The 16,633-nt window shown below is 43.4% G+C and overlaps 1 protein-coding gene across 2 annotated transcripts in view; it reads right to left on the reverse strand.

The window, feature by feature from the left end:
• Positions 1-7,415, reverse strand: part of ELL (elongation factor for RNA polymerase II) — a 225,870-nt gene extending 218,455 nt beyond the window's left edge. For both annotated transcript variants that reach the window (XR_014972352.1, XM_085639498.1), the window contains exon 1: positions 7,139-7,415. Coding sequence is in view for 1 of the 2 variants with exons in the window: in XM_085639498.1 (XP_085495624.1) it covers positions 7,139-7,273 (135 nt within the window). In the remaining variant the exon portion in view is untranslated. The remainder of the gene's footprint in view (positions 1-7,138) is intronic.
• Positions 7,416-16,633: the final 9,218 nt, after the last annotated feature.

The following is a 16,633-nucleotide window of genomic DNA, read 5'->3' on the forward strand; positions in this document are numbered from 1 at the left end:
GGATGCACTGAGCAGATTCAATAAGGAAAATTCCCTATCGGTGAATCAGGCCAAAACCAAAGTGTTAATATTCAGCAGCTACAGGCGTAAGAAGACGGTGGCGTGGCATCTGGGTGGAAAGGTCATCTCTACTGCTAGGCCTTACAAGTACTTAGGGTATAGTTCGGCTTAGTCAACTAAACCAAGCACTACGCATTGCTTCTTGCAGCTCCAGTTTTGAGAGTAATGAAGGCAACTCTATCTCTAGCCTTACAATACGGCCACCTTGCCTATCCAGGGTCACTTGACGCCTCTCTGGAACTAGGTTGCAGTAGAGCATACAAGAAAATGTTACAGCAACCATGACACACCAGTCGTTCCAGATTGAGTTGGGTCTAGCAGTTCACTCCCTTGATTGTGTGGGATCGTTGCTTAAATACTAGATCAAGTGCAGAATGGCACCCAAGATCTCAATAAAAAGACTTTTACAAACATTTGTTAAAGTCCTCTGAAGCCATAGTCCTGGCAACTAATCGAGGTGATCGTAGCACTTAACACTGAGGAAGCTGATGTAGGTAAGGATGATAGTACATTCTCTACCTGGAAGACCGCAATCAACAGACAAGTGAGACTCACACCATGGGAGCATAATGCACAAGCGGTTGAAAGTTGTGTGGTGGAGCATCCTCTACAGGTCACTTATCAAGTGGGCAAACCACAACTCTACCTTTTGGACTCAATTAACGCAGTGACCCGGGCTCAGATACTTCACATGAGACTACCTGAGCTCCCCATTCTGGACTTTAACCCAAGGTGGTCTGGACTGGGTACCATCAGTGTCTCCAGTTTATGCCAAGAAACATGGGCTCATTTATTGTGCTGTTGCCCCGTTCTAGATTTGCAATGGAGACGTTTAATTAAACTGTTTTTTGGCTGAGGGAGCACGGATTTGCACACAGGCTTCCTTTATTTGCTTTAATAGCAGGTCAGGTAGGGTTCTGGGGAGATGTACCAAATACGCGAGTGTATTAAAGTACCAGCTTTATCAAGCAAAAGCGACAGACCTTAATTACATCTTTTGGCCTGCCCAAATGTAAGAACTACTTGGGCCCAAGGTCTAGTACTGTTAATTCTTTGCTGCCTGATTAGCCCAAGTGTCTTGAAAATGTTCAACTGAGTAAATAGGGCTTGATTACTGACTGAGTATTTTAAAAGGTTTTGTAAGGGCTAGAAAGTACTCATCCAAGAACATTGGAACAGCAAGATGAGTTATTTAACCCACATATGCACTTTAGCATGTCAGATTTCAATTGCATCCCAAGCCTTGCTCCTATGCAATATTAACATTGTCGAAATGTCTCGTATTGCAAATAATTTTGAGTCCTGCGCAGAAGAAAGCTTCATATTGTTTTCAGGTTTGATAGGTCCTACAATAGATTGTGAAGTGTTATTAGGTGTTGCTAAGGATTAGCAACTAACTATTTATATAATGTACAATGGCACTTCAGTTATGTAGGAATGCAAAGTCAAGAACAGACGGTCTTATTATATTGTCTTGTGGCCAGTCAGGATTATGCACCTTACAATTACTGCATCCTTTCATACAACTCAATTTTATCTTTTGTATACTGATTACAAGTCTGATATGGAAGATGCTATAGGTACAAACAAGGATCGAAGTTTGCAATTTTAGCTTTGTTAGCTTCATGAGAGCATTTTACCAATATAATGTGTATTGGTCTAATTTGCTCTGAAGGGATTACTGCATAATGTGAATTCAAAGTAATATGTTCTATCTGATAAATTTTAGTTGCTATCGGTTTTATCTTTGCCAAAATTGTTACGGTTTTAATTAACTAGACAGTAAACTTAAACTTCAAAATTATAGTCAGCCAATCTCAACCAAGTGCCAGAAGAAAGTGCCTTTTGGATGAGGCCCACAGAGCATTTACGGCTCATATTAGACACTCGCTATTATGTTTTTTTAATCCATCTACCTTGAGATTGCCTCACACACTGAAGTGCATGTACAGTGAAGCGAAGCATCTATTTGCTGCGATGGTTGAGTGTTTGTAGTCTTTAACAAATTCCTGTTAATGTACCACGGGTGATTTTGCACTAACAACTCACTATCGCTCTCTCATTACTTACACCCCATGACAGTGCATTGAGGTTTATTCATCATGAAGCTGCTTCTTAACCTCTTCAATGCCCGTGACGAGCTGGTCTCGTCATGGGCCGCGGTTGCGCTGTGCCCATGACGAGACCAGCTCGTCACAAACCCCGCCCGCTAATGAAACGGCCGGCACAGGGCAGGGAAAGGGGCGGGCACTGAAGGGGTTAAGATTAACAGCCTACACGTTTGTTGTGGGATCTTTTTACCACAAAACCTAAAACAAGCAGACTAGATTACATTCCAAGATGAATGTAACCCCACTATTAACACCAGCCTACTCAAAACAACCTTTATACATTTTTTTTTACAAAAAACACCAGGACCATGCTGCCAACCCCAAACCCTTGTTTAATTACAAGTATGACTGGGCTCTAGTAAAGCTGGCCTATTTTCATACACAGACCATACCCTCCAAAGCGGAAAAACTGTGCTTTTCCTTTAACACATATTTGGAAATCAAGAAGGTCAAGATGACTGGGAAGAGTCAACTAACTCCTACGCCTATTGCAGCTATACCACAGGTACTCACAAACGTTTTCTGCATGAGCTAAAAAGTATGGTTTGCCCGAAGGCACATTTATGTCAGCAGAGTGGGGCGCTGGAGGGAGGGCATGTACAGTGGGCATAGAGGACGAGACATGTGTATATGGTGTGGCCGTCTAAACTAAGCCTATATTCTCTAAAAGAAACACAGATTTGACAATATTGTGTTGTGATGTATCTGAATCTCTAACCCTTTACCACACTTTAGAGTAAGCATTCTCTGCTGGCTATTGGCACATTAGAAAAGTCAAGTGTACAAATGAGGCAACTTGGTTATTGAATTGGAATGAAATACAATTGCACTATGTAAATCCAGAAAATCTGGGATCAAAACCAGTTTCCCCCACGTATTCAGATCGTGTAATCCTAAGCAAATGTTTTATTTCTCTTTCCATCTTTCTTATCACGTATACGAGCACCTTTCAATGCATGAGTTCAGGGAGTGTGCTCTAGAATACATTGTCATGTTTTATTTAATTAACTGTAATATAGTCAATGTATAACAAAAGTCCAGGGTACTCAGAGGTGTTCCTTACCACAAGTAATTTACCTCTTATTTTGCTATTGGCAATGTTGTCAGGGTGAGAAGAGGTATGAACATTTCTACATTTATTTTTTAATCCTACCACTTAAATAAATACTACTCAATGCACTAATTTAATCTGATCTAGTAAGGTAAAACGCTCAGCGTGTTAATTCAAAACTTTTTTTTTAATTTTCAAAAGACTATCCTATTTTTACACATTTATTGCAAGAGGTCTTTAAAAATGAAGCTGTTCCTAAAGTTAAGTAGTGCAGGACACATTTGTTTCTCTTACTTTAGTGAGCCTGTAAATAAGCAATTTCCCGTTTTATTTAAAATCTTTCTCAAAGTTGGTGCTCTGTCAAGTAAACAGAAGCCCAGGGCTGCTCTTCACCGGAAGGCTACATGTGAAGGTCAAAACATTAAGTGCTTAACATTAAACTGAAGACAAATCATCTGCATGATATTTAGTCTGCAAACATGCACTCTCCATCTCGAACAAACATTCTCTTGCATGGAATGTACCCAGCTCTCTCCCTCTATTACTCTCACTCGGAACGTCTACTCCCGAAGAGCCTAAGAAAGGGTCACACCGACCTCCAATACTCCACCCCTTAATTGCCAATGCACTAAACACATTGGTCAGTGTTAATGGGATGTGTTCGCCATTTGTTACAAGCCGTAAACAATGTCAGACGTGCCACCACTAGCAACCTCATAAGAACCAACGTCTCAACCCAGTGACCATGCTCCTATACATTACATTGAAGATGCCTTCCAGGAGTGTAGGCCTTGGGTCGTTAATGCACCATAAGCACTACTACCATGGTGCAACTTCTCTACCCACAAACCTCTGCAAAGAACCCGATTTTCAAAAAGACTCAAATACAAATTGGTAACACTTAAATTGGATTTAGCAGGCCAGGCACCCCTTACTAAAACAGATATGGAAATAACATCAAAAATACAGGCATGAAGCACTGGCAAAGCAAACAGATATGGTTTTAATGTGTTAAAGCATGGAGACATGCATGTACAGATGCACTGCCTATTTGTGGCTGTGTGCTTGAGCAATCTGTCTTTTTCAGAAAACGCTGGAATAAAAAGTAAGGCACAGATGTAGAACCTGTTAGAAAGAAGGTTTGGTCCATCCAGTGGGCAGAATCATCAGGGCACGGTGTGCCCCTACTTTCTCAATTTAATGGAATCCGTTCCCCCTACTTTTTTTTTAACTTTAAAAATGTATTGCAGGATGGCAGAAATAGCCACGGCCTATCGATAAGACTTGCCCATTCTGGGGCAGGCGGTGTAGGCAGAGGAGGAAAATGACTCTTTCCCTTCTTGCCCAGAGAAGGCAATAACAGCATCCACTTCTCCCACTTTCCGGTTGTCAGCTGCCCCCTCGCTCTATCCTCATCACTTGCTGAATGAAAATTGTGAAATCAAGAAAAGGCTCTTACCCTCTCTTTCCTCTCATTTAATACCCTGTGATATGGATACAAGAAAGAAAAACACGTTTGCTCTAAATGGTATCTTATTGTGACATTTTTCTCTTCTAAAGTGCAGCCTTGGGAAGGAGAGAAAAAAGGATCAAAATACGAAAAATAACTAAATAAAGCAATTTCTATTGGCCGTAGCATATTTTCCTGCATTTACCAATGCTGGCTCCTTGTCTGCTTCTCTTATCAGTTTCCCGAGACCAAAATACTGTTTACACCAGCTTAGGTGGAACTATATTTTGGTAAAGTTTTGCCATTAACTCTTGCAGCATATTTATATAACAAGGTAATCACCCGGAGAGATTACGTGATTTGTATAGAAACACAGGATGTTGCACACGCCACAGAGACTCAAACCAGTACCCCCAGCTCTTGAGTCAGCAGCTCTGGTCGCTGCGCCACATCCTTTCCACTCCAATGTTATCAGTCCAGGGGCTCTTTCCTTCTGATGATCGATGAGAACAACTCTTTATTCACTACATGAGCTAAACCGATGCATTACGGTGACTTAAATTCATACAGTAGTTCCTGAGAATTTTACAGGCTAAATTGATTAACAGGGGGGGGGGGGGGGCATTCAAGATAATCTGTGCAGTTAGGTTTAAGTATAAATTTGAGGGTGGCATTTTCAATTATTAGTTACAATTAGACAGATCGAGAGATTTGGTTTATTTTCCAAACCCACACTGCTAATGTGAGAAGCGCAAATTATCTTAAAAACTGAACAATAAAGTTGCTCTGGTGCAGCAATTATGTTGTAAACGATCTCCAAGACAGCTTTAAGAAAATAATCCCGCAAAAATATATGTGTATATTTCATGATTAATATATCCACAAGCTAACTGCACTACACGGAGAGATAAGAACATGTCCCAATAAAACAGTAAAATAATGCCAGGGCAGAAAATGTATCTGACAGAAAAAGATGGATAGAAACATCAATGTTTACAAATATAAAAAGTAAATACGGAGAAAATCACACTAAAAAGCAGACAGCCAACTCTTCTACAAAGAAATATTACACGTATAAAGTGTAATAAGCGTTTCTATCTCTTCAACGAACAAGATTTCTAAAAAAACAGTGCAGCACATTGCGATTTAGATCTATGACAACTTGTGGGGAAACAACACTGTAATTGCTGGGAAAAACAAGCCTTCCAGTAAACCAGACAGCTTGTGAGTCAACTAACCAACCACGTCTGAAAACAGGTCTCTCCTTGTGAAGTGAATGAGCTTCCTTTCCGGAGTTACGGTATGTTTTTTGTCGCCAGCATTTCCCTGCGATATTTATCGAACATTCTGAAAGCATAGCTCTGTCTTATTCACAATAATTTCTAACAAAATGATTTACTACTTTAACTGATCCATTATAAGTATCGTTAATATATCGCTAACTTGATGTGGACTGTACTGTCATGCACGATCCTTTCATTTTAATTTTCTGCCATGATTAACGTGTACGTATTGATTGGGAATACATGACCGCAACTAAGTGATCTATGTTATCGAAACATAAAACCGTACATTTTCAAGCAATCCGACCCGGGTTTAAATCACGTACTCATCGGGTTTGTTACTTAACAAAAAGATTCACCTTAAGACACAGTGTGCTGGTCGAGTATTGTACTTTTATATAGTCTAGCAAACAATTCTTAATCTAGATTCGTCCATGGTAAATTCGACGCTTAGAGACTAAAAGGCATTCTACGATTGGTTTAAAATTGCAGATGCTCAACAAGTACCAGGAGGTGGTAAACAAGTTTAGAGACAAAAATGTTTATCTTAAATCAAGACAAGGGATCGGGTTCGGTATGTAGTCACAACTAAATCATATTATTTAATAAGTTATTTTATGAGATAAGCGATCAACACAGAAGACCACTAGGAAATACGTATTTGCAAGATGGCGCAGGAGTATCCCAATCAGCACCCGTAACAAATGGTAGCGAATCGAACACCATAGTACTATCCTGATGGTACTGAGACACAACACTCCTTTCCAAAATGGATCCTGCGTTTCCGACAATCAAAGCATCACGTCTGACTGGCGGCCATCTTGGAAAGGAGTAGACGGTCAACCGGTTCAACAGAGTCAAACAAGAAACAGCAAAGTCTGCATGTAAATATGTGAAAAATAACAACCACATTCAAAGCACATACTAATCTGGGCCACCGATTAACTATTTCGAAGAAATAATATAAGCTTCGGTTTCTCTCCCAAAAATATTACTTCACTCTCACATTGTCCCAACAAGTAAATATTTAATAGTAACAGATTCCACAGACAATTTCAGATTCAAAATTATTGTCAAGAAGAGAAGTCCAATTTTCATGCCCATACAGTCGTTCTGAGTTGGTATTGCGTTCCCGAATAACAACCCACTGGTCCCTGAGGGGCACAAACCCAGCCCACCTTACCTTGGTGGTCTGGTAGCTCTCGAAGGCCCTCAGGGCGCTGTCGGTTAGTTTAACGTGGAAGACGGACACCTTACTGCCGTCGCTCACCCTCCCGCAGGACAGTCCATAGCTCTGCTCTTCTTTCAACGTCGCCATCTTGCAACCATTTCCCTCACCGCAGCCGCCGCCGCGGCGCTACCACCCGCTCCCCGTCTGATTAACTATTCATGAGACGCGGTGACGCAGACGGAACGAGCGGTCGGTACGGCGGTGGGAAGCTAGCGGAAAACGCATTGGTGGCAAAGTCCCTCTTCGGATGGGAATAGTCCGGGCTGCTTGATTGGTGCGCGAGGAGGTGGTTCGTTTGCATAACCGGGCCCCCTTTTGGCCAATAGGGGCGTATGTAAACGAGCTTGGCGTGTGACGCGCGCGGTGACAGTAAACGGTCAGTCAGCTGTGAGGTGAAGGTCCGGCGCCGCTGACAGACCGTGCCCATCCCCCTCGAGCCTGCCTGCTTCAGGGGTTCCCAGACAGCTAGGAGGGGTACAACAATATACAAAGGAGCGACGTGAACGCTCGCACTAGCTATCTGCAATAGTTGAGTTTTTTACGCATTTCTTTAATTGTGCAACCCAGAACATGCGACGTCGTTTAGCTACAAACTCTCTATATATAATTAAAAAAAAATCAATTTCACTGCTGTGCCCTTCCAAAAATGTTTTTTAAACAAAACTTAAAGACAGACCAGTATCTGCCTGTCAGAGGACTCACTTTTACAACTTACGAGTGCGGATTTTAACTGAAAAGGACTCTATTTTTGTAGATTGTATGTTTCTCCCCTCCCAAAAAAAAAAATATTGTTTTTTTTGTTCAAGACATTTTTTTTTAACTTAATTTCCAGTGGATGAAACAATGTATTAGTACCTCCCTCTGATTTTTTTTTCATTGGATGCACGTGAAACTGAAAACAAATGTACCTTTTACTTGGCTTGTGCGCAGGACTCGTGCTGCTTGAGACAAATTACTGTTGACATTTTGAGTTTTTTGGGTGGAGTCTGTAAAATAAGATAGGCGAGATTGGAGATGACGTGTCATATAGGTAGAACACAAAAACATTGTGTATATTCTTTAAAAATATCCTTTCCTTGTGATGCCATGCTGCTTTTAAGAATGCATCTGGCCTAGTGCTTTTCAGTGAACAGCTGGCCTGTTACTCATGTCGATAAACAAGGTCACACGTTTGCTGTCCCTGAACTAAAGAACTTGGCAGCTGAGAGGGGGCTCATGTGAACCAGTTATGTATGTGTGACACTGCATTGCGCGGGGGAAGTCACACAACCCTAGTTGTCATGTTTTTTTACTCCTTGGTTGTCGAACTGGTATTCTGTAAACAGGGCCATTTTAAGGATTTTTTTAGCCCTGAGCGAGACATATTTTAGGGGCCCCTGTTGGACCAACTCAGAACTTATTACCCATTTCACCCAAGGCATTAGGATTCCAATCAATATTGAATTATATGTTACACTTTCAAAGACGGGATGAAGCAAATCCATCCAAAAGCTACAATACAAAAATTGCTCAAACATTGATAAAGGCGCCATCTCTTTTTGCACCTGGAAGTTGAATTTTTGTTTTGCATCAACAATAGTTTATGTAAAATTCAGTAACTAGCTAGCCTGGAACTAGCTAGAGGGGATGGCCTGATTCTCAGTGCTACACCACCATTAGAGCAGCAGGTGGAGTTCATTGGGTCCCACTACATTTAGTGTGGATGAGCTACAGAAAAGCACCCCAAAATTGATCTCATGATCCTACCCCCTATTTTCATCCCAGAACCACTCCCCAAATCCTTGCCATATAGTTTTGGAGTGGTGCCCAACTTAAAAACATATGCCGGCTGCTGCTCAGAGCAAATAAGCTTGAGGGCCTCTGTACTTTAGATAGCATATACACCTGTAAACATTACACTGCACAAATTACAGTACAAGCATAAAAGATTGAAAGTTTATTTATAAATATGTATATTGTTAATTAAGCACCCACCACTCGTCTCATACTACTCTACAGACTAAACAGCACATTTACGCACAACTTAAGTTCCTGTTTATGTCTTGAAGCAAGGGAAAGATAGTGTCCAGGCTATGTGCTATTTTATGTGCCTGCAAGAATGATGTTCATAAAGTGTGTATTTACCTTCGTTGATGCCAGTTTCCCTGTTCTTTTCAATTTGTAGTTCTGCATTGGATAGGCGGAGATTGTTTATGACTGTGGGGACACCAATTCCTACTACTAGACGCAAATCTTCACCCGGAGTTTCTGTATTATATTTAGGTGGAGATTTACTCAGCATAAATCTGTGCATGTGGAAATTTTCGTCTGTAAACTTACCTTTGTGAATTGGCACTGTGATTTTGATTGTGTTAAGAAACCACTGAAGTTTCTGGTCATCATGGGGCACAAGAGATCATCTTTATAAAAGATGCTGCTGGAGTAAAAACTATGAAAGCTGAGGTATATGGTGAAGTTGGATTATCGTAAGAACGACATCAACGGGACTTGACGGCTAGAAACCCCTCAAGTCAGAAAAAATAGGCATGGAAGATCACCAAAGATGTCTTATCCAGATAGTCTGCATACACAGAAGAAACTAAATCTTGCAGCAGCAAAATTTAATCCATATGAGTAGAGTCAAAGAAAGGTAACACCACAAGCTATTTCTCAACCTTTTTGCAGAGCGCATGGAGGAGCCCTCCATCATCAATGCCACAACCGGTGTTGAACTTTAAAACATTCAACATCTACCAACAAGTGACAGAGGAGATCACAGTGTACTAAAAATTAAGACATTATAGATTCTTGGATGGTACCTGCACCCTGGCTATACTCAATCACCCACTTTGTCAAATGTGTGGACGTGCACCAACCACAATCTGGCTATTCAGAAAGAGCGTCCTTTAAAATCTTAATACTGGTCGAATTGTCTAGGTACTGACCCCCCGCCTCCCTTTTGCCATACTTCCAGACTTGTTCTATCAAATGTTTTGTGTGGTCATCGAGACAGTCTTTCAAAATGAAATAGAGATCAATCACGTATTTGGCAAGACCAAGAAAGAACTTGACAAAACCATCAGTTGGCATTGAAGATCTATGGATATATCTTTCCTCAGGAAGACAAAAGCCCGATCTCAAGAAGGTTGGCGCTTTCGTGTCATCGTCTCCTCCTCCTGCAAATATCTCAGGTCTTAAATCTTTCTTGGGCATGGCAAGCTACTGTGCCAGATACAAAGAATTTCACCTCTTACGCCTCCTTTGAGAGAACTTGGTGCCATCAAAGGACGCTAGACAGCCTTCTGACCACTTATTCTTGCCCCTTTCTTCATATTGTAGAGGCAGATTACACGGCCTACTCAGTGCTTTAAATTTTGAGGCTGTTAATAGCAGCATTGCAGGCCTAGGTGCTTTCCAAACAGAGCATGAATCTATTCCAATGCCATCACATTGCATCACTGTATATGCCAGTCCAAGTCTACCCACAAATGAAAGGGTTTACCCACAAGCTACAAAAGAAAGTCTTACCACTGGGTGAGCGGTTAGCATTTTCAAACATGCCTGCATTTTAAAGCATTCACAATAGGGATAATTACTAGACTCCCGAGACCATATTCTTCAATCTCTAGTCCACAATGTCGCTGCAAATAAAAATATGGGGCTTTCAACTTTGAGACTATTGTTTTCAGTTAGTACATTGGTCTGGTAAAGGCCATAACCTAGGTGACGTATTCCTGATTTCCCCCCCCCCCCTGCAGTCTGAATCCTTAACTGCTGACCAATGTCTGAAACATGCCATTCCTCTGAAGAATGGCAATTTGTGTCTCTGAGGAACATCACACCTTGAAGTCTGTTTCAGCTCTCATTTGTAATTACCTTCGGAGAGACTTGGAAAGAGTGAGGAAAACTCACCCAAAAAGTGACATCTGAAGCCAAGGGCATTCTGCCATCTAAAATATTTACTAGCACACCACAGAAAATGACTTAAGTGGAGGATGTTTTGTCATTATGCAGACTCTCCAAAGAAACACCATCGACCTTGCACAAAGAGGTAAATATGGCATAATTCCCGAAAAAAACATTGTTGCAACCCAGTCCTTAGTTCAGTTTGTGGAGGAGGTGCTCAGTTCTTGTCATGTGCCAGAGCTTGAGAAAAATGACTTGAGGTCTCTTGCTGCAAAACCTTTGGAATGGAGAAGCTATGGACTTCTTTGGACCCATAAATCCAGTACAAGTGTCACGTGATTATCTGCTGAGGTGTACATTAGATAATGGCATTAAACATGAATAAGTTACATTATGGGGTAGAGTTACTAAGATAATGGGCTGTGTTTGGGTCACAGAAATGACACAAAATTCCCCCCTTGTACTGGAAGAGTATCCTTCTAGTGCAAGACCTAGACTCACACAGAAACCTTTGCAGTAGGGGGCAAAGGTGTGTGCATGGCGCTGGGCAGCCTAATTGTGCACCAGCACTAGGGAGGAGAGTGCCATATCTCTCTCCTCCCAATATTGCAGAACATTTTTGGCCACGGCATTTCATGAGAATTTGGGAAATTGACTCCACCAAGTTTTGTGTGAACACATTAGGTCACTAGGCTGTCTGGTTAGCAAAAGACATCTTGGGGACATTCAGAAATTTGACCAATGAATGCATTCCACCTGTTGCTTACCATAGGTTTTGTGGTTTGTAACTGACATTTTCTTGATTTCCATTAGCTGGCTTTATTTGCTTTAGGCTGTCCAGCTAGAGTTAGTCCCTTCCATTGCCCAAACCTTGTTTACTGTAGTCTTCCACAAACTTTCTGTAAGCAGGCCTTTAGTGTTCTTATCTTGTCACATTTGCTGTGCAGTCAAAGATAGGTCCAATGTCAGGCGTTGTCTTCCAGGGAGCTTGGGGTTGATTTTTCTCCCTCGCTTTAAAGTGAGATGATTTATGCGACAATCACACTGGATTCTACAGGTCTGTTTGAGGAAGGCTGTAAGAGGTTATATTTCTAGCACAGTTTAAGTGTCTGTAATTGAACTGTACTAATGATCAAATCAATACATCGAGTGAGGACATTCACACATTGTTGTGCGTTGTATACATTTATCAGTAAAACTGCACGCAAGGGCAAATATAATGGTAATTTCAAGTGAAGTTAAATTGGTAATGGCAGTACACTACCATACGATAGATACTCCACACCACTGTATTTTATGCCACTCTGCAACACGGATGCTCTGCTCCACAGTACCAAAAAACTACAAAACACTGCTAATCTAGGAGTCTCTTCTCCATTTTACTTCACTCTCCTGTACCCCACTAACGTTTAGCCATGCTGAACAGCAGCCACGCTGGTGTACAAAATTGCTAAACATAATGGCAAGTCCAACAGCTCTTACATAGGGAAGACCTATTAGATTTGTCAATGCAAAGGTTTCACCTCATTAGTTTAAGTCCAACACCCAAATACAGCAATACGTAACAAAGAGGAGCTTTCCACTGTGCAGCAACACATTGCAGGATTTAGTAACCCCATCACTGAGTGCTGAGTTTCTGCTGGGAGCTGCGAGGGCTGAGTTTCTGCTGGGAGCTGCGAGGGCTGAGTTTCTGCTGGGGGCTGCGAGTGGTGAGCGCTTACGCACATTTCTAAGGGTTGCAACTGATTTCTCATCGTCAGACTTTGACCTAGAGCATAAAGAAAAGGAAGGGTGGAGGAGAAAAGGAATGGTATGAAAAAGTGAACACTGAAAGCAAATAGACAGGACGTGTAAGAATTGAAGAAAGAGGCACGAGGTAGAATCAATATTAAGCTGCCAGGGGATTCAGCAAAGCCTGCATTCTGTAGCCGGCTCCTGATGAGAAACTTTGTGCCCCGTTTTTTTTTTTTAACACAAAGTACTGAATTAAACAGTAAGTTTGGGCCAAACCATGCCAAAATCCCAGCATTGGCTCAGTCGGACAGGGCAGTGTGGAGAGCAGTTTGTGTGGACGCCCTGTGGTCACAGCCCCAGAGCAATCGCCCGGCTCCTGGTGAGGGAAAACCGGTATCACATGGAAGACTCTGCAGGATGACCCCCAGCGCCGGCTAAAGTATCTATATCGCCAATCAACAGGAAGAGAACTCTTGGTGTTTAGATAAGACTCAGGGATCGTCCTGGAGTGACTGCCACTTTTTGCTGTATTTAACCAAAGAAACTCTACAAACGCGTATTTACAAAGAAAATATGGTGCGGTGACAATACAAATGTGTCCTTGCTGCAGCCTTTCAGGCTTCTTTAAATTGCCTGCTCGTTCTGGAGCGGCTGAGAAGTCTCATATGAGGGAGCGAAGGTAAATATCGTGTTGGTCCATGACGTACACAGACGGTAAATGCAGCAGAAAAAAAGAAAAGCAGCCCTTTTCATATTCTCTGCTCTTTTTTATGCGTTACCTGGAGGAGTTTTAAAAATTGTCTTTTTCTGGGGTGTGGCACGGCCGCGCAAGAGCAGGCAAATGCGCTTGTGCTGGCATCCGCCTTGCGGGAGCAAGAAGCCGTGGCACGAGAGCCATATGTTTACAATTACCACACGCACTGCTGCTCGCTCCCGCAAGGTGGATGCCAGCACAAGCGTGCTTGAAAAGGAGCAGACAGATGGTGCTCGCTCCCGCAAGGTGGATGCCAGTACAAGCGTGCTTGAAAAGGAGCAGACAGATGGCTAAAAGCCCTCCTAGAGCAGTGCATGCGCGCTGCCTAGGCGAGACCTAAAAACCGCATAAGCTGACAGTCCTTACAAGAACTACAGAGGTAATGCTCAATCAAATCCCCCAAAAAGGAGAACCTATGCCTGGGAACCAGCACCCTGTGAGGTGTGACCCTCCACCCCATCCAATTCCAGCATTCCCAGAACACATTAGGAGTATATTCCAAGCAGAGGTAGATTAAATACCTACTGTATCACCTACATATATAGAAGTAACGAGAGTCCTCGCCTGGTCTACAGATCAGGCTGTCAGTACAGGAACTGGAATTCTACACTTCGAGGAACAACTAAAAGTATGGGTAACAAACTCTCCCACCAAGCCTCTGCAAGTACTGAGTGATGGGAATTAAGTCATAGTTTGTAAAGATAGTTGAGAAGTTGGCCTGGTATATGGTGTCCACTAATTAAAGGGAGCACCTTGCACTAGTCCAAACCACCCTTATGGGGATTTAAGAGGTCAAACAACCTGAGAAAGCCAGCCAAGGGGTAGCTGTGGGGAGCAGCCTTCAGGCCTAGTCTTGAAGGAATGTGAATCGGCTTGTTTTTACCCAAATGTAACCTTATTGTATACGTTAAATGAAAGGAGAACCACACAGTAGTTAATGTCTTTTGACACCTTAAAAACCTCACAGTATCTGCTACCCACAGATAAGCACACAATACTGTAACAAACAATCGTAAGTAGCACTAATACACAGTGGGCTCTCGAGGAGACCAAACCATATACTCAAATAGTGGTATAAGAACCACAACGCTAGTCAAGACAGTGTCTAGAGGTTGTAGAATCGCTGGGACCCCAAGGAACCACCCAAGGTGAGTAAGGAGGAACCCCACGGAGGACAGGCGCAGTGTGAGAACACGACTACGTGCAATTCAATGGGAGTCGCAGAGTTTAAGAACCCTTCCCAGTGGGTTACGAGGAAACCCTTTGGAACCTAAAAGGTTGGAGAGCCAGCCAACCCGTGGATACCGAAGTACCAGAGTTACCCAACCCAGGGAAGTCGCGTGCATAGGGCTGAGGTGGCGTCAGAAACAGTTGACGTTCACAATGGGAGTCTTGAAAGAAATGCCACTGAAGAAACCTGAAAGCAGGAGGGGGACAGAGTCTGGGTCACTCAGGAGTGACCAGGGGCTCAGTAGACGAATGCCCACTGATATTGGGTGCTTCAGGTGTGAAGATTGTTACCGACTACAGCCACGGAGACCAGGAGATGTCAAAGATGACCAGGACCTGGATACGAGCTATCCCACTAAGGATGTTGAGTGCTGAGGGGCCGGTGTCCAGCAGGAGAACCAACAAGCCTTGGCAGCGGCAACCCACGAAGTAGAATAAGGTTATGGTCTGGCCCAGCAAGGACCAGGAGACTCACCACAGCAAGAGGAGTCAGGGTGGGCTTGGAGCAACCAGGAGAGCCCAAGCAAAGCAGTGTTGTCCCTCAAATGGACCCACAGGCCTGAGGGGACCTGTAGCAGTTCAAAAAGTCATAGCTTGCAGGGCACAGGGTGCGAGGCGGCCAGAGTCCTTTGTACGAAATGTGCGCAGAGGTTGGGGCTATCAATATGCCAATACACTTAGTTGGGGGAACACCAACAAGCATATGCATTTGCAAAAGTACGCAGTGCACAGGGGTTTGGGTTAGGCGGTCCAAACGAGGGATACTGGCCTCAAACTTGGTGAGAGGGCAGATCAACTTCAAGAAATGTCAGAACCCACCTCCTGTGTTGCAGGAGCCTTCAGAGTACACAGGAGCTCAGGATCAGCAGACCTGTCAGTTGCATTTCAGTGCTTGCGAATGCAGGGGAATGACTCCTTCACCCCAAAGGAGATAATTCAGTTGTCCTTGATGCTCCACAGAGCCTGTATGGTGCACAGGTACAGGCAATGCTTTGGACAGACCAGGTCAGGCTCTGTCGAAGTCCAGAGTGTCCAGATGGTTGAAGAAAAGTGTTATGTCCAGGTCAAATCTAGGGTCCTATAGCCAGGCAAGCCCTTTTGTACCCACAGGAGAGTGTTGGACAGATACAGGGGATCCACCCAGGGGAGGGTCTGGACAATGGGAGAATTTTTCCCCTGTCCTTTGTCCAGTTTCGCACCAAAGCGAGAGCCAACAGCTCCCATAACTGGTTTGAACTGGACTATGCACAGGGACACCAAGTGTGCTCCAGATACAGACTTCCAGGCACTTTGGAAGTGCACCCAGCCAGCCCCAATACACTAAATCCTGTCAGGTGGTAAACCTTCCTGTGACAGGATGTCTATTGTCCTGCCTTCCCCCTGCTCAAGCTTAGCTCAGCAGCTGGAGGGCAGAAATGTGTCTCTGGTTGGCAGCAACCATTTTGTCCGGTCTGGGTCGAGAAGGCTGGTACCAGGGACCCCAGGCAGCTAGCTTCAGAAAGGTGGAATCGTACCTCTCACCTTTACACAAGCCATATAATGCACCTCTACCTATGTCTGGCTGCGTCACAGACAACCCAGTAGAATGGTCTCCGAAGGCGGCAGGGGTGCTCTGCTCATGCAGGGGCACCCTCTCACATAAAACCCAGCACCCTGCCTTCAAGATTGTAAAGGCCTGCTATAGGGGTGACCAATAGGTTTTAAGTGTAGTGACCTATAGGTAACCCTCTATCTATTGCAAGTGGTGCAAGCACCAGCTTACACAGGCTGCAATGGCAGACCTGTAGTTCCATTTTGCATGGCCTCATGGGTGGTATAATATAGGCTTCAGCCTATGGGAGGTC

The sequence above is a fragment of the Triturus cristatus genome, chromosome 12, assembly GCF_964204655.1.
Source record: "Triturus cristatus chromosome 12, aTriCri1.1, whole genome shotgun sequence".
Lineage (NCBI taxonomy): Eukaryota > Metazoa > Chordata > Amphibia > Caudata > Salamandridae > Triturus > Triturus cristatus.